We start from the raw sequence: 22,011 nt of genomic DNA, 5'->3' as shown, positions 1-22,011 counted from the left end.
AATTTGGCTGCTATAGAGAAGGTTACAACTTTATCTCACCTGTTTTATGATTACAGCATATTGGACCAGCTATCCCAGAAGTCAGTTCTGTCTGGTTTAAGCTATACATTTATTACATCACTGGGCAAGGACCACCATCTCTTTTACTGTCCAAAGGTACAAGACTTCGAAAACTGCCAGATATATTCCAGGTATGTTGTGTGAGGTTTTCTTTAGCTGTTTTTGAGGAGGGTAGAGATTGGTCAGCAGCATTATCGCATGAGGTATAAATAAGATCTCCTTGGTTTTCGTTTGTGTTTTTAAATTTCTAAATGCCATTTTATCTTTCATTTCTTTTCTGTAGGGTTATGATCGATTGCTCATAACCTCTTGGGGTCATGACCCTGGGGTAGTCCCTACATCCAATGTGCTCACGATGTTGAATGATGCTTTAACACATTCGGCAGTTTTGATTCAGGTACAGTGGCTTTATTTGAAATGACCAATTTTGGATTTTTATGTTTAAAGATTGTAATTTGCTGAGTCACAGTCAGATGTCAGTGATTTGAAATATGTAAAACTGAAACGTAAGAGATGAGATGTGGAATTTTGCCCTGGCCCTCGTCTGGCGGTGTGGGAATCCCAGAAACAACATGGATTCTATAGTTAGACCCAGGCTTGAATTCTAGCTTCACCTTTTGCTACCTGTGTGGCCGTAATTGTTTGCTATATGTAATCGCTCTGTTGAGGTATAATTCACATAGCGTACGATTCACCAGTTTACATTGTACAGTTCAGTGTTTTTTAGTGTAGTTGCTGTTTTTTAGTGTAGTGTAGGTATCCACAGCCTTCATCAAGCTCAATTTTAGAGCGTTTTCATTACCTCAGAAAGAACTCCTGAACCTCTAGCTCCCAGTCCCCTGTTCCCTAGCCCCAAACAACACTAATCTGCTTGCTGTCTCTCTACAATGCTTATTCTGGGCATTTCACACACATAAGATCACGTTAATAGGTGGTCATTTGTCACTGGCCTCTTTTCCTTAGCAGAATGTTTTCAAGGTCCATCGTGTTGTAGCATATATCAGTCCATCCTGACCCATTACTACATTCCTTTTTATGGCCAAATAAGTCCCTTGTACGAATATACCACATTCTGGTTTTTCCATTCATTGTTGAAGGACACTTGGGTTGTTTCCACCTTTTGGCCATTATGAATAATAGTAATCACTGCTATACATGTTCATTTCTAGGTTTTTGTGTGGCCGCGTTGTCATTTCTCTTAGGTATGTGGCTAGGAGTGGAAATGCAGGATCATAACGGCATTTCTGTGTGTAACTGTTTAAGGAGCTTCTAGGCTGTTTGCCCGAGTGGCTGCACCACTTTACATTCCCACTAGCACTTGGTATTATCTGACTTTTTAAGTTAGAACCCACCTGGTAGGTGTGAAGTGGTATCTCGTAGTGGTTTTGATTTGTATTTTCCTGATGCCTAGTGATGGGGGCCTCTTTTTACATGCTCGTGAGCGGTATGACATTTTGAAGGTACTTCTCTTATACTTAGTTTCCCACCTATGAAATGTAGATGGTGGTATTTACTATATAGCAACAAAAAATAATAGTAGCAGCTAATGGTGAGATAAGCAATTTATAGTCATAGGATTGTTGAGAGAATGAAATAAGAATGTGTGTGAAGCGTGCAGCACACTTTCTGCTTCATAATAGGTTCTCGATAAAGATTTCATTGATTTATTCAACTAACAATCATACGTGCCATATTCTGTGCTGATTAGTGTGGATATACAAATAAGACACGGTCCCTGTGTTCAAGGGATTTAAGTCTGGTGGGAAAAGTTGCATAAGCAGCCAGTTTCAGTTTTTTTTGCTGAGTGCTGAATAGAATTCTATCCAGTGCAAGCATTAGGGAGAAGTACCCAGTTCAGCCTTGAGGTGAGGAAAAAGGCCGAGGGGACACTCGTTAGAGAAAATGAGGCTCAGGCTGTATACAGAGAGATGATACAGAAGAAAGCCAGGCCCGGCAGAGAGGTTAGCATGAATAATTGTCTGGGCAGAGATTTTTTTTCTTTTTTCTTTTTCTCCACTGCTGTTTCCCTAGGTACCTAGAACAGCACCTGGCTCAGAGTAACTATGAGTGTTTTGATTTAGGCAGGGCCTGTAGCGTAGTGTGCCTTGACTGTTTTGCTACAGAGCTTTGTACCCGATAGACTGATGACAGAGAAGAGGGTGTTGAGCAGGGGATTTCTGTGGTCAGTGTGTTTTGGGAAGATCAGCTTGGAGAGCATGCTGAGAGGGGCGGGGTAGCGGAGGGTAAGATATCTGAAGCAACAGAACCAGTTAGGATTGGGTGTAGGGGTCCCGGTAAGAGGGGAAGACAGCCTAGATCAGGAAAAATAAGTATTGCAAGGAGAAACTGGATTCAAGAATTACTACAAATTAAAATGAATAGAATTGATGAGATGTCTGAGAAGGATGTGAGACGAGAAGGAGCAGGACTCCAGGGGGACTGGCTTGTGAAGGTGGGAGAACGGCGATATCCCTACTGAGCAACAGAGGAGAGGGAGCCAGTGTCTGGGGGCCGGATCATGTGTGTGGTGTCTGGGGCATTCTGACTATAAGGTGCCCGTGGGGCATTTGGGTGCTAGAGCTATCTAGTCGGTAATGGAAAATATTTTGAAATCCAGATGAGAGTTGAACAGGAGACACTGACTCGAGTGTCCGCACCAGCGTGTGGCGGTAGTTGAAAGAATGAGGGATGCCGCATTCGCCAGCAGCGAGGACACCTTGCAGGGGCAGTGGTGGGAGATGACCTCATGGGATGGGCGAGACGCGGGCTCCCGTCAGTCTGCCTAAAGCCAAAGCTTGATTCCACCGCTTACTAGGAATCTTGGGCAAGTTCAAAAACCTAGAATTCCTTCACCTGCAAACTAAAGATAATAAACGTTCCTAAGGTTGTTGAAATGAATGACTGAATCACAGTCTCCATAAAATGCCTATACCTACGCCTGGCACACGGGAAGGTGTCGGAAGGTGTTAGCGGTGTGGCGGTAGTGGTAGCAGACGCAGCGGAGTTTTAATGTGTTTGTTACGGAGTTTTGTTTTTGCTAAAAAACAATCCCTCCTTTATTTTATTTTAAGTTTTATGGAAGAAATTCACTTTGCTGAGCAAAATTAAAATTTTGATTAAAACCATGCTTTCATTGTAACAGCCTTGATTAGAGTGTAAATCATAACTGTACTGATGAAGTAGAAGCGAGCTGCCAGAAGAAATACATTCACGTTGTTATATGAACCATTGAAACGAGTGCAGTTTTACTCTGAAGTGATTTTTTTCTTGTATATCAGAGTACTTTGAATTTAAATAATGCAAAGGTTTTTTTTAAATGGAAAAATGTATAGATCCCCGCTGTTAAATTTTCTATTGTAACGATACTAAATACACATAAACTTGAAATAAAGTTCTTCATTCATTGTATTCTTACACAGTTGTGAAGCCAAAATAAACATGGGGATGTAAATTTAAAAAAAAAAACCTTTAAAACCAACAAAAATCAAATGAACATTAATTGAAAATAATGGATAAAACTATTATTCATAGCATGGGAGTGGGGTGGTCAGACTCAGATTTTTTTTTTAATTCAACTTTTGAATTGATAGAACTTTGCATGATTCAGAAATAAAACAGTATTAAAAGTTGCACAGAGGAAAGTATTGCTACACTTCTAACATGGTCTGCCCAGCTCTCCGCATTTCTCTTCCTAATCAGATACATTTGTTAGTTTCTGCTCTACCCGTGTAGAATTTCTGTATCCCCATGCTTTTTTCACTTAGCAACTGGAGACCTTTCCATTCCATTTCAGTTAATAGGGAGCTTCCTTTTTTTTTGATTTTTGCAGCTGCATTGAAAATACATACATTAATTTAGTTAACTCCTATTGGAGGCATTTATAATTATGTAATTTTGACTATACGTCACTGAGTACAGGTTTTTGAGTTTTGCGTTCCTAGTTCATGATATGCCAGGTGATTGACGATGGGGCTCCTTCACCGCATTCCTCCCTCAGAAATACACCTAACCCTTGCGTGAGCGTACCTGATTTCAGTTCTTCACTTGTCTGATGCCTGATATACCTGTTCAGTTGGCCTCTGTCTATCGTTAGCAGTACACTCACTTGGAGACACATTGCCTTATAAGATAACATACACTTAAGATTGTCTTTGCTTGCTGGAGAAAAATTAAAAATTGTTGAAAGCTTTTTTGATGGAATATGAATGTAGAATATGCCATCACATGTCACGGTTTTATTTGCTGTTTGACTATCTGTTATTGAAAATACAGATTTCTTATATAACTTTCAACTGTGTTTCTTCATGTTTAGGGACATGGTTTGCATGGCATAGGAGAAACTGTCCACATACCTTTTCCATTTGATGAAACAGAACTACAGGGAGGTATCTTGCTTTTGAATTGTATCTGACTTCTTTATCATTAATCTTTGACAACGGTTTGGTAGAAAACAGCAGGAAGTGAATTCTTAAAACTTTAAGTTCTAGGGCCTTTTAAAAAAAACTTTTAATGTTTATTTTTGAGAGAGCGAGCGAGCATGCACGCTCTGTTTAATAGCTAAACTGATTAATAGCTCTCTTGCCTTGGGAGAGTATTGTGTGAATTATAAAAGAAAGGGATCTTCATACCTGAGTATAGAGCATATTTCTGTTATAGAAGTTCACATATTTATGAGGACTTTCACTGACATTTAAATCATTTATTAAGGATATAATTTCAAGTAGATTTTTAGCTTTAGTTTCAATAAGAATAATTTTACTACAAATTTTATTTTCAATTTTTATACACCAATAATAAAGCAAAAGAAAGAGAAATAAAGAAACTGATCCCATTCACAAATGCACCAATTGCATAAAATACCTGGGAATAAACCTAATCAAAGATATAAAAGATCTGTATGCTGAAAACTATAGAAAGCTTATGAAGGAAATTGAAGAAGACACAAAGAAATGGAAAAATGTCCCATGCTCATGGATTGGAAGAATAAATATTGTTAAAATGTCAGTACTACCCAAAGCAATCTCATATTCAATGCAATCCCAAGCAGAATTGCACTGGCATTCTTCTCAAAGCTAGAACAGTCCTAAAATTTGTATGGAACCACTAAAGACCCCAAGTAGCCAAAGTAATGTTGAGGAAGAAAACCAAAGCAGGAAGCATCAAAATCCCAGACTTTAGCCTCTACTACAAAGCTGTAATCATCAAGTATGATATTGGCTCAAAAACAGACAGATCTATATCAGTGGAATAGAATAGAGAGCCCAGAATTGGACCTACAAATGTATGGTCAAATATTTGACAAAGCAGGGAAAGAGCATCCAATGGAAAAAAAAAAGACAGTCTCTTTAGCAAATAGTGCTAGGAGAACTAGACAGCAGTATGCAGAAGAATGAAACCAAACCACCTTCTTACACCATACACAAAAATGGATGAAAGACCTAAATGTGAGACAGGAAGCTATCAAAACCCTAGAGGAGAAAGCAGGCAACAACCTCTTTGACCTCAGTGGCAGCAATTTCTTACTGGACACATCTCCAAAGGCAAGGGAATTAAAAGCAAAACTGAACTACTGGGACATCCTCATCAAGATAAAAAGTTTCTACGCTGCAAAGGAAACAATTAACAAAACTAAAAGCAGCCGATGAAATGGGAAAAGATATTTGTAAATAACATATCAGATAAAGGGCTAGTATCCAAAATCTATAAAGAACTTCCAAAACTCAACACCTAAAAAACAGTGGAGAAATGGGCAGAAGACATGAATAGACATTTTTCCAAAGAAGACATCCAGATGGCCAACAGATGTATGAAAAGATGCTCAACGTCACTCATCATCCAGGAAATACAAATCAAAGCTACACTGAGGTAACTACCTCACACCAGTTAGAGTGGCTAAGATAAACAAATCAGGAAACTATAGATGCTGGGGAGGATGTGGAGAAAGGGAAATCCTCTTGCAGTGTTGGCGGGAATGTAAACTGGTACAGCCACTGGGAAAACAGTATGGAGGTTCCTCAAAAAATTAAAAATAGAACCACCCTATGACCCAACAATAGCACTACTAGGAATTTACCCAAGGGACACAGGAGTGCTGATGCATAAGGGCACATGTATCCCAATGTTGATAGCAGCACTTTCAATGATAGCCAAATTATGGAAAGGCCCTAAATGTCCATCAACTGACGAATGGATAAAGAAGATGTGGTTTATATATACAATGGAATACTACTGGGCAATGAGAAAGAATGATATCATGCCATTTGCAGCAACATGGATGGAACTAGAAAGTATTATGCTGAGTGAAATAAGTCAGTCAGAAAAGAACAGATATCATGTTTTCACTCATGTGGTTCTTGAGAAACATAACAGAAGGCCATGGGGGAAGAAGGGAAGAGGAAGAAAAAAGTTAGAGAGAGGGAGGCAAACCATAGGAGACTCTGAAATATAAAGAACAAACTGAGGGCTGATAGGGGATGGGGGAGAGGGGAAAGTGGGTGATGGACATTGAGGAGGGCACTTGTTGGAATGAGCACTGGGTGTTGTATGGAAGCCAATTTGACAATAAATCATATTTTTAAAAAATAACCTAAAATTTTTTAAATCTAATGTATATTTAACACATTTCAAAAATAAAATGTGTAGGTAGTACATAGAAGCCCAACAAGTAAGTGTCTGAGGCAGAATAGAACCACAAAGAGAAGCCTAGAGAATTTGCCACTGACCACTCCTATTTGCTTGCCTAGCACATAGTTTGTTCTGATAAGTAAATGTCTCCTGAAGGCTATAAATAAATCTGTGTGTATACCAGCCTTTTACATTCACAAATAGTTTTTTGTTGGAATCAATGTTGATAGATTCAAGTAGAAAAGTAGCTCTAAGAATTGTTCAATAAAAGTGTATTTACATTTTTTATGTTTTTTTATGTTATAAAACTACTTACAGTGCAATGTCATCTCTTTGCTCTTAGAGTTTACTCGTGTCAATATGAGTGTTCATAAAGCCTTGCAGATATTAAGGAACAAAGTGGACCTGCAGCATTTTTGTGGCTATGTCACCATGTTGAATGCTTCCAGCCAGCTTGCAAACAGAAAACTCAGTGATGCTTCTGATGAGAGAGGTCAGCCAGTGGTTGGGTTCTTTGAATTAAGGTGGTTCTATGGAGTTGATCACAATCTTAATACTGAAGAAGCAGGGAGACCTTTGTGGGGATGTCAGATTATTTAATACTTAGTATTTTTTCACTAAGGTGAGAAAATATTCTGTGACATCATTTGGACTGGTATTAGTAGTTCAATGGAGAAAATACAAAAGTACTGACCTGGGATTAATACAGAATGGTTATTGGGTTTTAGCCCTTTACTGTCATCTCTGTGTTTATAGGCTTTAAATTAAGTTCCTCTAGGGGCGCCTGGGTGGTTCAGTCGATTGGGTGTCTGACTTGAGCTCAGGTCATGATCTCATGGTTTGTGGGTTCGAGCCCCGCATCAGGCTCTGTGCTGACAGCTAGCTCAGAGCCTGGACCCTGCTTCATATTCTGTGTCTCCCTCTCTCTCTGACCCTCCCCTGTTCATGCTCTCTTCAGAAATAAATAAAACATTAAAAAAAAAGTTAAAAAAAAATAAAGTTCCCCTATGAAGTATGGCTTCATAACTCTAGTTTCTTTGTAAAAGGGTTTCCAAAGTAGAAGTAACGGTTTTTCCCATTCAACCTTTCTTTTTCTGTTGAAGGCACCACTGTCTCAATTACCCAGGCTTAAAATCTTGTGTTTGTCTCTTTCTTCTTTTTCCACGCTGTCCACTTCATTTCCATGTTTTGGGAATTAGTCTTCAGAAATGTCTCTCATATCCTTTCCTCTCTTCTCGTTTCTTTTTAAATTCTCTGTAATTATCCTTCTAGTCTGCGTGTCAATACTGTAACCGTGAACTAACTGCAGCCGTCTCCCGCTTAGCCTTCCTGGCCTCATTCTCCTTCTGTCTCCAGCCTGTCCTGCACATTGACAACAGTTAGTTTTCCTTTTTCTTTTTAATTAAAAAATGTATTTACAAATCACCTTCTCATGCTCACTAATTGTTTCTGCTCTGACCTAGTTTTGGCTTGTATGTGGTTTTGGTGGCCATAGTGCCAGCTCTGGTCCCTAACTCTAGAAAACCTTTCAATTCAAACATCTGTCGTTGATTGACTATATTCCCTGAGCCTCTCAGTGTGAAATCCTGAGTAGATATGATTGATTGCTAGCCATCCAGTGGATCGATTGGCTCCCTCTGAGTTAAATATCTACCCCTGGTCCTTAATCTTTGGCCAGAGGATTTGAGTAAATATTAACAGTTGACTGTCACATATCACAGGGGCATTTTCCAAACGGGGTATGGGTTAGGCAGTCATTTCAAACATGTCTGCTACAGTCATGTTTTCTTTCTTTCATTCTACTGACATTTATGGAGTACCTACCAAGGTACTAAAAAGATTGAAATTAGTAAGACCCAAGGAATAAAACCCTAGAAAGGGAGTCAAGCAAGCGAGTCAGCCTGCTGTGTAGTGTTAAAAGTCTGTGATAGAGCTTGGTGTCAGCTCGATGTGCTGACGTAGGACAGAAAAGGCATATCTCAGCCCAACTGAGCTATCAGAAAGGGTCTCTTAGAGCAGGTAAAGCTTAAAGTCAGTCTTGTGAGAGGATTTGGATACATAAAAGATGATTGTTGTGTATTTGGAGGGTAGCAGCCTTTCAGGCAGAGGGAATCAGGCAGTAGAGTAGCTCATCTTGCCAAAAAAGAATTTGTTGAAAGTAGTAGAAAATGAGAGTAGAGAAGTTGGTAAGATCAGTTCTTGGAGGATCTTGTGTGTTGGAAGACAGGAAGAGTCAAAGAATTTTGAAGAGGAGTAACATCAGACTGCGTATTTCCATGAGGATAGAGCAACTTCGGTAAAGGTCTAAGTGAAAGTCTAAACTTGCGTTCTGCCTTTTGAGTCCTTGTTTCTTTTGGTCAGAGTTTTACAACCTCAGCACCATTTATATTTTGAGCTGGATAATTGTTGGAGGGGGGACTATCCTGTGCATTGTAGGATGTTTAGCATCCCTAGATACCAGTAGCATCCCTGTCTCCATTCACATTGTCAGAGGTCTCTTGGGGGACACAATTGCCCCCTAGTTGGGAACTGCTTTAGGTTGAAGACTGTTCATTGTTCTCCACTGTCATTCCTGTTGCTGAAGTCTTCTCTTCCGTTAGAACCGATTTACTAACGACTTGTGCCAACCATTAAGTCCTAATATTGTGTATGTCCTCTAATTACAAGGAGAACCTGATTTGGCTTCTGGCTCAGATGTAAATGGGAGCACAGAGTCATTTGAAATGGTCATTGAGGAAGTAACTCTAGACTCAGCAACAAAACACAACTCTGGTAAGCCTTTAAGAATTATTTGTAGCTTTAGACTATTTTGTGATGTTTAATTCTTCTGTTAAATCATTTGGGTGTCATTTGTCTACTCTGTTTGTCCAGAGTGGACCTTTTAGTAAGAATTTACCAGGAAACATTTTTATATATTTCGAATAACAATTAGTGTTATAAAAATATGACCTGAGAATGACTTCAGTTTTCATTTTTCCCATGTTAAATTCTTTCATCCTGTAGATGTCTTACAAAATCTTTTTTGGAGAGAAAAGACCATTTTGAGCACCTAATGAAAACTTTGTACCTTCTCCCCAAAAGCATGTGCATACTCAAAAAAGATTCTTTCCTGTTTCAGAGATTTACTGACCCCTCTAAATCCTCTCCCCTGCTAAGCCCATTACTGGATACCGCGGGGGTGGGAGGAATCTGAAAATGTATGGGCCTCAATGAAGAGACCCTGGTCAGTCATAATGGATGTGAATACATACGTGGTTAACAACTGTGTGCCCTTTTGTAGCTGCCACAACAGAAGCGGATTGGGTTCCTCTCGAGCTGTGCTTTGGAATTCCGTTGTTCAGTTCTGAATTAAACCGGAAAGTCTGTAGAAAAATTGCAACACATGGCCTTTGCAGAAAAGAGAGGTGAGGGTATCTGTTCATTGTCATCTTTTCAGCTGTGAGACTTCCAGGCTCTCATTTGTTACATCATATTTTCTTTTATTTCGCACATGAGCATGGTAATTGCCTTGAGTATATTTGTTGATTGAATAAATATTGCTAGCTTAAGGATTTTGCTCTGTTTTAAAATTAAACTAAAGCACCTCAAAAATCTGACCTATGCAAATATTTGGGACTCATGTTTTGGTTAATTTTAGTTTGTTAGTTAATTACCCAGTCTGGGCAGGGTGTGATAAAATTTTCATGCTCAGATGAGATGATAAACCTAGTGTTTGTAACGTGTGTGTGTGCAGAACATTTCCCTTGTGCATTGCTGTCACTCAGCAAACACACATTCGAGTCATGGTATGTAAATAGTGGTTGTCTCTTATTGTGGAATTGGAGCTGAATTTCTAAATTTTCTTCAGTCTCCATGTTTTCTGAAATGAGCATGTATTACTTCTCAGAGATGGCATGCAGATTTTGTTTCCCATGCCTACCCTGACCCGATGGGAGCAGTTGCTAAGAGGAAGTGTTGTAAAAGTGCTTTGACTTTTTCAGCACAAGGGAATATTCCTGAATCTCATTGTCATGGTGGGGTGGCTGGGAGAGCTGATGTCCACAGGTCCACTTGACTTCTTGTAGAAAATAAAATTGGATAATAAGTAATTCATTTAATTGGCTTAATAAAGTATCAGAGGATTAAAAGTGCTCAATCAACAAATAATTTAAACAATTCTCTGAGAGTAACATATACATGAATAAAGAAAAGTGGAAACACTTTAACAGCTTTAAAGATTGCCAGCAGGACTGTCACCAATTTACATATTTAGGTGTGTTGATGTATATGAAATCTGTCAGGCCTTTGATCAGGATTTATTTTAAAATTAGTTGGCTATTTGAAGTGTGTATCTGCCTGAATTTTCATTTTAAAAGTTTTCTTTCATTTGACATTTATATTTGCTAATTAATAGTTTAAACTCTTCCTAACAAAAACTTCTCAATTTTAGTTTTATACATGGTTTTTTATTTCAGAATGGTCTTTTTTATGCACTGTTAACTCCCTACTCTTAAATCTGGCAGAAATTTCATTGATGAGAACCGTTGAAAAATGTTTTTAAAATTTTATGTAATTAATCAGAATGTATTTACATATATAAATGCATTTAAATTGCTGAAATTATTGTGAGATACTAGTTCTTGCCGTTAAAATTATATTTGTTTTAAAATGTCCCCCCCTTTTTTTTTCAGCCTTCAGAACCTCTTACATTCCAGTAGAAAACTCTCTCTACAAGTCCTTAACTTTGTTCACTCATTCCAGGTAACCAAACCCCAAAAATCCAAATGGTAATTGCATAGAGCTTTATAGGATGCAGAGCAGTTCCATTTTATGCTCAGGTGCAAAATGTGCAAAGAGAAGTTATTTAAAGACTTTGCACTGATAGGGCATGCAAGCAGGGGAGCGGTGGGAGTGGGGCAGAGGATCTGAAGCAGGCTCTGTGCTGGCAGTAGTCAGCTGGATGTGGGGCTTGAACCCATGAGCTGTGAGATCATGGCCTGAGCCGAAGTCAGATGTTCAACCAACTGAGCCACCTAGGCGCCCTAGTTGTTAAAGACTTTTAAATAGGAATGGCATTATTTCTCATTGTTTTAAAAAATTAGTTACTGTGTAGAGAGCAGATGAAAAAGGGATAAGCATAGAAGCAAGACTGTTATAATAGCCCAGGTGAGGGGCACCTGGGTAGCTCAGTCGGTTAAGCGGCCAACTTCGGCTCAGGTCATGATCTTGGGGTTTGTGAGTTCGAGCCTCGCGTCAGACTCTGGGCTGACAGCTCAGAGCCTGGAGCCTGCTTCAGATTCTCTGTCTTCCTCTCTTTCTGCCCTCCCCTGCTTACGCTCTGTCTCTCTGTCTCTCAAAAGTAAATAAATGTAAAAAAATAAAAAATAGCCCAGGTGAGAATTTGTGGTAGCTGAGCTCCCCTTTTCATTAAAAATATCCCAAAAGTTTGCATGTATCCCTAATAAAGGCTGATTGCACGTATATGCCATTACATCAACAAACTACCTATATTATAAAACATACACAAAAATAGAAATTTTGTAAGGATGTAATAGTTGATATAGGATTTGTAAGATTTTTACAGTCCCATACTCTACTTTGGAATGAGTACCCCACTCTGGAGCCACTGGCCTAGACAGTGGTAGCAGGCTATGGTGAATGAATCAAGCAATTTGGGATACATGTTGGATGTAGATGAATTAACCTGCTTAATTCAGTGTGAGGGAAAGACTGAGAGTGTCGTGAGGAAGGGAAGTCTCAAGAATGAGTCTCCTGTTTCCGGACTAGCTTCATGTGTGGAGTAGGGAAGGCTGGCGGGGAATTGGAGAGTTAAGGTCATGGACATCATGGACATGGTAATTGCAGAATATATGGTGAAACATCCAAGAGCGAAGGTCAGATCGGTGGATGTTTTTGAGCCTGGAGTCCTGGGGAGAGGTCTGTGCTACGTGCGATATAGGGAATCTGAGAGCCCTAGGAACACATGGAGTATTCTGGTGCTTAATATTACGTGAGGGGGTTTTTAGAGATTGTTTAAGAATTAACTTTTTCTTATCCTCTAGTCTCCTAGCCTATTATTGTTTATTTCTAAGCACTTACTGTGGTGTGGCTTGGGTCAGTCATTACCGCATATAGTAATACCCATCATGGATTATTTGATGTTTGTGAGGTAGATCTTTGCATCTCCCACAGTGCTTTGCATCCCAGAAACATTTCTCGGGCAAGCAGAGTCTGTATTTATAACTAGCTATGTTCAGTGGTTTGATCAAGTGTTGAATATGGGATTTTTTTCTCTTGTCCTTGGTCTTGTAGGAAGGTGCTTCCACACTGGATGCTCACACAGAGGCCAGCTTTTCCAGTGTGCCTTCACAGTTGTCCTGTGCCGACACGGGCGTTCCACTTCCTGCAAAGAACTTAATATTTAAAGATGGCGTCTTATCAGAGTGGAGTGGACGATCACCTTCCTCGCTTCTTGTTACTAATCTCCATTTGCAATAATTTGGTTCTACCATGTGTTGCTCACACTTTCTGCCTTCTTTTCTTTCTTAACGTTAGCTTTATAGTGCCAGCCACTAAAAAGCACCCTGCTGCTACAATGCGCTTCATGCTTGACTGACGTGAAAAGGTTGGGGAACATGGTCATGTTTTCTCAAGTTTTCCTCATTACTGCACCTCCTAATGCAACAAAGAGCTTTTTAGCAGCCTGCACTGTATTTTTTACCTTGAGACAATCTGCATTTCTTTTATAAAACTGAGGATATACTTTATAGGCTTTATGATGACTGTTACGTTTCTAAGCAGTCACTATGAATATTGCAGTGGTAATTTTATATGTTAGTTTATCAAACATAAATCTTGTTTAATTTTATATTTTGTTACCTACTCTTTAGGGGATCACGGGAAGAGGTGGAACTCTTCCTCTGAAAAGGCTTCTTGGTACTTAAAAGTAGCAAAACTATAAAACAGTAAACATCAGTTTTGAGAGATGATACGATGGGGCATTAAGAATTTCTGTGGATCTCTGTAAATTATGTATATGAGTTGACATTGTTGAAGGTATGTAAGTCAGATAGTTGTGTATAACTTAACCTTGATTTATAAGGCCTCAACCCAGACTGTGATGATACGTTGACATCTCATGAGAAGCTTTGGAAAACATTCTATTTTTAAACAACGTTTATATGTGGACTTCTGTCGTCACTCACTTTGGACTTTATATTTTCATAGAGTCTTTATGGAAAAATAGAATTTATTTTCCACTCTTGTAACTGTGGCTGCTGCACGTTTTCACCCTCATTTTTTGTTTAGTAGCTTTACCAATGAATTGTTATGAAATCGAATTTGGTGTTTAAAAACCAAGGATTGTGATTTTAGGTTAGAATTACATATTTAGAGGCATTAAGGCTATGTCTTCTGATCAAAACACTTTGGTGATAAACCTACTCTGAAGACATTCTTAGGCAACCTGGACCTTAAATTTATGTGAATAGTTTTGGAGGGACTGATAAAGAAAAATTGAGTAATTTCAAAATCTTTCTTGAATCATTAATTCTTTTAGATCTCAAATGTTAATTAGAATAATTGGAATCACTTTCTAGAGTTTTTAAGTTACCTTCCTTGGGAAGTTTGTGCAGTGTTATAGTTTAGTGTATCTCTTCTCCTAGGATAACGGTTTGCTTGTTAAAACTGTAACCAAACTAACTGGTCAAACAACATATATCTAAAACACTTAAAGCTTTAGAAAATTTGGGAATGTTATAACCTAAACATTTTGCTGATAATTTTTTGTTATTTATAGAACTGATACTTGTGTATTGAACATACTTCTGGAAATATATGCCTTTCTTAAAACTGTTAGCATAACCATGCATTCAATACTGTGGCCTACCTGTAGAACTGAATAGCTTGGAGCAGCTTACCTGTGGCACACAGTCAGTGCTGTGTTTGGGTTAAGTGCAGTAACGTTTAGTTTTCTACTTTGTCTTACATGAGGTAGAAATCACAGGTTTGTTATAAATGTTTGTCTATAAAAGGAAAAATACATACTAATATTAAAATAATTTCTTATGACTGTGAATCACTCATTTATTTTTCCAATAATTGATATTGTACATTCCTAGTGCTCTTAGGTGTGTATGTAACTTTTACCGTTTTTCAACTGAAAGTTGTAAGTATTTCATTGGATCAGGGCTCTTTAATCTCATTTTCATTTGCTTTGTTTATATTAACTGTAGTTATTTTATTTATTCCTGTATTAACAGTCTAAGCCTACTGTAATGACATGTACACTAATAAAGAATCGAGTAATTTGTGGTTGGCAGTGAACCCAGTTGGTGGTGAATTTGAAAACTTAAAATATGGGAGTGATTTGCTGCTATATTACCTTTGAGAGATAATGGAGGAAGAAACAACCTTACAATGATCATGAATTTTGGGGAAAATACTGGGAAACATGGGGACAACTGTGAGGGGGAAGGTTCTGCTTCCCAGCTGGAAAGCGCTCATAATGTTTAAGGAGGGAGAATCTGCTTTGTAGAGCTGTTAGTAAAATGTGAAAGCCACATTTGTGCTTTGCTTTATGAACTTGCCTTTGTTTCATTCGTGTGTTAACTCATGTAAGGATGCGTCTCCTAAATCTTACAAGTTTTGATCCAGTTCAGCAACATGTTAACATTTAAGTACAGACTTTATTATTTGCCAAAGAAGACCTACAAAATAATTCTAAAGTAATTTCATTTGGCTTTGTGCTACCTCCCTTCTTGATTTCCCCCTTAATGTAGCGTAAACCATGGAAAACATTCTTTGGAAACCAAGAGAAAAGGAAAAATCACAGAGGACATAGAATTTAGCATGGTCCAGTTTCACCAGTCAGGTGGGTCTAAAGAAATACAACTTTATGTCATTTACAAACATACCAGGTGTTCTTGATTCCCTTCTTTCCTTCATTTTAAGTATGTAACCAGATGCTTTTGTATTTGTTTCTTGGGGGGAATATCACTTTTCTTTTACTTGATGTATATTCAATCTTCTCTGCCATTCATGTTTCTATTTTATGTTCAGTGTTTCAAATACAGTTTGTATTTAAAGATTTTAAAGTACCAAAACTGTGTGAGTACACAGGACTGTTTTCTGGTATGTTAATATTATACAGCAAAATGTATAAAGTGTTGTCAATTTGATTATTGACACATAATATGTTTACAAATAAACTGTGGCGTTGATCAAAATACTGTGAAAATGTGTATATAATCTGTAAGTCCCTTTCTCAGTATTAAATACAGCACCTCAGTACTAAATGCTTTCAGTGCTGTGGCTTTTCCACATGATTTTTTTAATGACCTTTTTACTTCATAATAATCTCAGGTTTATAGGAAAGTTGCAGACAGTCCAGAGAGGGTTTCCTGTACCCTTCCCCAAGCTTCCCCTTGTGTTAACACCTTATGTAAACTATGGCATGTTATCTGTCAAAACTCAGAAATTAACCTTAGGACAGTTCTGTTAACTATATAAATTACAAACTTTTTGGTTGCTGTCTGTTTTCCACTAATGTCTTTCCGCTGTTCCAGAACCAGGAGCAGCCCAGAACACCACATTGCATTTATTTAGTCATTAATGCCTCCTTTGTCTGTTTCTTTCTTTCTTTTTTTTTTTTTTTAATTTTTTTTTTTTTTCTAGGAGAGAGAGAGAGAGAGAGAGAGACAGCGCGAGCAAGGGAGGGTCAGAGAGAGAGGGAGATACAGATTCTGAAATAGGCTCCAGACTCTGAGCTGGCAGTCAGCACAGAGCCCGATGCGGGGCTCGAACCCACGAACCGTGAGATTATGACCTAAGCGAAAGTCGGACGCTTAACCAACTAAGCCACCCAGGTGCCTCAATCCTCCTTTGTCTGTTTCAATCTGTGACAGTTTTTAGACTTTCATGACCTTGACACCATGAAGAATACTGACTGGTTATTTTGTACAATGATCCTTAATGTGGGTTTGTTGGACATTTTCTTGTGAGTAGATTTGAGGTTATGTTTTATCGGGAAGGATAACGCAGAGGTGATGTGCCCTTGTGCAGTGTATAATATCCGGTGCATGATGTCAGTAGGCATTACCGGTGATGGTCCTTCATTGGCTAGGTTGGTGTCTACTAGGTCTTTCCACTGTATTTTTTCACTTTCCATATTTTTTTTTCCTTTGGAAGTAAATTACTAAGTCTAGCCCCCAGTCAAGGGGAGGGGACAGTATCTATATATAGTATTTAGCGGGACGCCTGGGTGGCTTAGTCGGTTAAGCGTCCGGCTTTTGCTTAGGTCATGATCTCGCGGTTCGTGGGTTCGAGCCCCGCGTCGGGCTCTGTGCTGACTGCCAGCTCAGAGCCTGGAGCCTATTTCAGAGTCTGTGTCTCCCTCTCTCTCTGACCCTTCCTTGCTCACGCTGTCTCTCTCTCTCTCTCCTAGAAATAAATAAATAAATAAAAATATATATAGTGTTTAGCATTTTTCTTAAAATTTGTTCCTCTTTCCTATTGATTTGATACTTTGTTTATATTAGTATGTGATTGTGGCTGTATATTTTACACTTTAGGTTAAAATCTAATCCTATTGTTATTTACTGTGTAAATTATTTCAGCTTTGGGAGCTCTTCGAGGTTGCCTCCTAAATTCTTTTGACATGTGCTCATTTTTTTAAGACCATATCTTTACTTTCTATCACTGCCAAGTATTATCAGACTGCCAACCCTAGAATTAGCTATTTCTCCAAGGAGCCCTGGTTTCTTTCATTGGTGGATGTTGTTTTTTTTTTTTTAATGTTTATTTATTTTTGAGAGAGAGACAGAACGTGAGCTGGGGAGGAGCAGAGAGACACACATAGAATCCAAAGCAGGCACCAGGCTCTGAGCTGTGAGCATAGAGCCTGACACAGGGCTCGAACCCACAAACCTTGAGATCATGATCTGAGCCGAAGTCGGTCATTTAACCGACTGAACCACCCAGGCGCCCCCAGAGAATGGTATTTAGAAACAAAGATCTGGGTGTTGGATGTGCTCACTGCTACTGCTGCTATGGTTTTTCAGTGAAATGTGCTACAAGATAACAAATACGCATACTAACCAATGTATAGTATGCGTCTCTGTAATTATTTCTAGATCTGTCTGTATATATATTAAACATTCAATTGTACTGACTCTCAGCCAGCACTGCAAGGTTTTGCCTCCATGTTTATTTGTAACTTCTTTCTCTGAGAGTGAGAACCCTGACTTCTTTATCTACAATTTATTTGCTTCTTTTGTTGAACCTTAGAATACTTAAAAAGCGGTTTCAGAATAGTTAAGTTGTACCCCTGTGAGAAAAATGGACCAACAAATGGAATTTGGTGTTCAAGTCCTTGTTTTGTCCTTAGCTTTACAGTATCAGCTCACAGTTCCATTTTCCACAGTAACTTAGTTCAGCTCCCTTTACCTCCCAGTTCCTTTGTTGAGGTTAAAACAGATTACTTGTCACACAGTGCTTTCCACCTGCGGTCTCTTGACATCCCTGCTGAGTTTTTCACACCATAAAATCCACTCTGCATGGGCTTTGACAAGTGTGTGGCTCTGTGCCCACCATGTCCGGACTATCCAGAACAGTCCCATGTCCCTAAAACTTCCTCTTTGTACTCAGCCCCCACCCCACCCCTCACAGCCACTCATGTGTTTTCCATTCCTCTAATTTCGCTTTTTCCGGAATGTCAAGTAAATAGTGAGGTTGTGCCATTTGTAGCTTTTTGAATCTGTCTCATAAGAGCAATGCAGCACACATTTTAAATTCGTGGTGGGAAATCAATAGTTCCTCCTTTCTGTTGCTGAGAACTTCACTGCGTGGATGTATCAAGGTGTGTTTATCATTTAGCGGTCATGTGCTGGTTCTGTAAACATAATCTGCATTGCCGGGAGTGGGTTTGTTGACTCATTTGATACGTTATACATTTGACTTTATAAGAAACTGGCCCCCTGTCTTCCAAAATGATTGCCAGTTTGCATCCTGCCAGCGTGAATGAGGGCTTCTGTGGCAGTGGTAACTCTTTGTGGCTGAAATATTTGTTTCCCTGAGGAAAAATGATGTTGAGCATTTCCATTTCCATATGCTTACTTACCTCCCCCATATGTCTTCTTTGCTGAAGTGTCTATGCAGATCAGTTGTCCGTATTTTAAAAATCGGGTTTTGCTGAGTTTTAAGAGTTCAGTATATTATTTTGAATACAACTCCTTTGTCAGATGTATTTTGCAAACATTTTCTCCCAATCTGACTTATCTTTTCATTCTCTTAATAGCGTCTGTTAAAGAACAAAAGTTTTTAATTTTGATAAAGTCTAGCTTATTTTTTTTAAGGAATTGTGCTTTTTATGCTGTTGCCTAAAAACTCCTTACAAACCCTAGGTCATGCAGATGTTTCCTGTTTTCTTTTGAAAGTTTTATAGTCTTATGTGTAGGTCTTTGACCCATGTTGAGTTCGTTTTGGTTTTTTTTTTAATATTTTTATTTATTTCTAGGAGAGAGAGAGAGAGAGAGAGAGACAGCGCGAGCAAGGGAGGGTCAGAGAGAGAGGGAGATACAGACTCTGAAATAGGCTCCAGGCTCTGAGCTGGCAGTCAGCACAGAGCCCGACGCGGGGCTCGAACCCACAAACCGCGAGACCATGACCTAAGCGAAAGTCAGACGCTCAACCGACTAAGCCACCCAGGCGCCCCGAGCTCGTTTTAATATATGGAGTGAGATATATGTCAGAGTTTGTTTTTGCAGATGAACATCCTGTTCATAGAGCACCATTTCTTGAGAAGATGCTCCTTTCCTCACTGAACTGCCATTACACCTTTATCAAACATCAGTAGCTAAGTGTGTAGATGGCTGGTTATCGCAGGTGGAAATGGGGAGTGAGCGCATGTGGGCAGACAGCATCTTCCTGGAGGGCTGGAAATGTTACCAAAAAATAATTGCATCGTACACTTGAAACAGGTGAATTTTATCAAACTATGTAAGTTATTCTTCAGAAAAGCTGGGTGTTTTTTGGATTTTTTTTGTTTTTTGTTTTTTTTTTTAAACCAGTTGACATTTGCATGGCTGTGCTTCTGGGCCCTCTGTTCTGCTGCATTGATTAATGTCTATCCTTCCAAGCCACATTGAAGTCGGATAGTAAGAGTCTTCCTAACTTGATTCTTTTTTTTTTTTAATTGATTTTGGCCCTTTTAGTTCTTTGGCTTTCCATATAAATTTTAGACTCAGCTTGTTGGTGTTTACACACGAGCTGCAGGGGTTTTATTCAGAGTTTTATTGAATCTATAAATCAAGCTGTGGAGAATTGACACTCTAATCAATATCTCTCCACTTATTTAGAACTTTTTTGGTCACTGTTTTATAGGTTTCAGCAGACATGAACTACATCTTCTGTTAGATTTCTTCATAAGTGCTTCATTTTTTTTGTGCTGTTGGAAATTTTTTAAGATTTCAATTTGAAGTTGTTCATTACTCGTGTATAGGAATGTGACTGACTTTTGTACATTTTGATCTTGCCAAACTCAGTGAATTTTTTTAGTAGATTCTTGAAGATTTTCTACATAGATGATTATGTTGTCTATGAATAAAGACATTTTATTCTTTCTAATCTGTATGCCTTTTATTTCTTTTTCTTGCATTCTTTCACTGGCTAAGACTACCAGTACGATATTGAACAGGAATTGTGAGGACAGAATCCATATCTTGCTTTCCCATCTTAGGGAAAAGCATTTCGTCTCTAGCTATTAAGTATAATGTTAGCTATAGATTTTTTTTTATTTTAAAAAACCTTTTTAATGCCTATTTATGAGAGTGAGCTTGAGACAGAGTGGGGGACAGGATCCAAAGAGGGCTCCACGCTGGCAGCAGAGAGCCCGACGCAGGCAGGGCTCTGAACTCACAAACCGTCAGATCATGACCTGAGCCAAAGCCAAATGCTTAGCCCACTGGGCCTCCCAGGCTCCCCTTAGCTATAGATTTTTAGATAGATGACCGTTAGATTAAAGAAGTTCCTTTCTAGTTCTACTTAGGTGTTTGGATTTGTTTTAAATCATGAATAGATGTTGGATTTTATAGCGTTTTCACTATTCAATGAGACGATCATATAGTTTGTTTTTATTTAGACTCTTTGGTGAGTTACACAGATTAGTTTTTGAATCGTTAATCAGAAAGAACTCTTTTTGGAGGTGGTGTTTGATTTAACTAAGAGGGCTTTAAGTTTTATGATGTCCTCTTTGGTTTGGGTAATTTTTGGTTTTTTACAATTAATAATATATAATTTCTAAAATTCATCAGAAATGCAGCTGTGGTAGTCATCAGAGCTAATCATCCATGATTTCCAGCTGCTGCCTTTGCTAGCTCAGTGGGATTTACAGGATCCAGTGTTGTGTGCGTGGACGGGGGCATTTGACCTGTCTAGCCAATGCTGAGACTGACTTGTGTTAGTTCCGGACAGAAGATGTCATTGTCAATGCAAGATCCTCTGGGACTCTGCTTTCTTCGTGGTGACGTAATGTAACATTTAAGGTAGTAAGAGCTTGTTCAGCCTGGGTCCCCTGTGGCTGCAAAGAATAGAGCACCTGTTCTCTCTGCCCCTCCCTGTGGGCCTGTCAGCCATGTAGTAAAAAGGGAATATCTGGGGCTCCTGGGTGACTCAGTTGGTTAAGCATCCGACTCTTGATTTCGGCTCAGGTCATGGTCTCATGGTTCATGAGTTTGAGCCCCGCAATGGGCTCGTGCGAAGCCTGCTTGGGATTCTCTTTCTCTCTCTCTGCCCCTCCCTGCCCCTGTCTCTCCCAAAGAAGAAAATAAACTTAAAGAAGGTTTTTAAAAAAGGGAATATCTGCCATTATCTGAAAAGATCGTTAAATTACTTCCTCTCCTTCCCAAATACGTATTTGTCAGCAAGATACTCTTCATATACTTCAACCAAAATAACGTCTCACCACAGATGAAATACAGAAGCATATGAGAATCTAGCTGTCTGTAGTAACCAGACATTACAGAGATTTGCAAGGACATACAGCAATGCTAATTTTCTCACTAAAGTACTTTTTCTTTGTAAAATATAGTTATTTTTCATTCAATATGTTGTTTATGTAAAGATGTGATGGATTTATTATATTTTTAATTGAATTAAAAAGTGCTCAGAATTTTTCGCAGTTCTAATTTCTACCGAATAGCAATAGATAGAAATATAATCCATTCAAGCAAAAGCTCTTTGCAGGCCTCAATAAGCTTTAATACTATAAAGAAGTTCTAGGACCAAAGCAGTTGACAGCTGCTGACCTAGATTATTCCTACTGTGGCAGCAATTAGGGATAGACACATGATA

General features: G+C 38.8%; 1 protein-coding gene across 3 annotated transcripts in view; it reads left to right on the top strand.

Annotated features, from left to right (window-relative positions):
• The window catches only part of FAM91A1 (family with sequence similarity 91 member A1), an 85,367-nt gene extending 69,477 nt beyond the window's left edge, over positions 1–15,890 (top strand). For all 3 annotated transcript variants that reach the window (XM_039231974.1, XM_039231975.1, XM_039231973.1), the window contains exons 17-24: positions 57–191; positions 344–457; positions 4,373–4,445; positions 7,028–7,177; positions 9,352–9,456; positions 9,965–10,088; positions 11,355–11,424; positions 12,976–15,890. In XM_039231974.1, the coding sequence (XP_039087905.1) occupies positions 57–191; positions 344–457; positions 4,373–4,445; positions 7,028–7,177; positions 9,352–9,456; positions 9,965–10,088; positions 11,355–11,424; positions 12,976–13,161 (957 nt within the window). In that variant the 3' untranslated portion in view covers positions 13,162–15,890. The remainder of the gene's footprint in view (positions 1–56; positions 192–343; positions 458–4,372; positions 4,446–7,027; positions 7,178–9,351; positions 9,457–9,964; positions 10,089–11,354; positions 11,425–12,975) is intronic.
• The last annotated feature ends 6,121 nt before the right edge of the window (positions 15,891–22,011 follow it).

This window comes from Hyaena hyaena, unplaced genomic scaffold, assembly GCF_003009895.1.
Source record: "Hyaena hyaena isolate Hyena2069 unplaced genomic scaffold, ASM300989v1 scaffold_62, whole genome shotgun sequence".
Lineage (NCBI taxonomy): Eukaryota > Metazoa > Chordata > Mammalia > Carnivora > Hyaenidae > Hyaena > Hyaena hyaena.
Note: the sequence above shows the minus strand (reverse complement) of the source record. Positions and strands in the feature narration are given on the sequence as shown.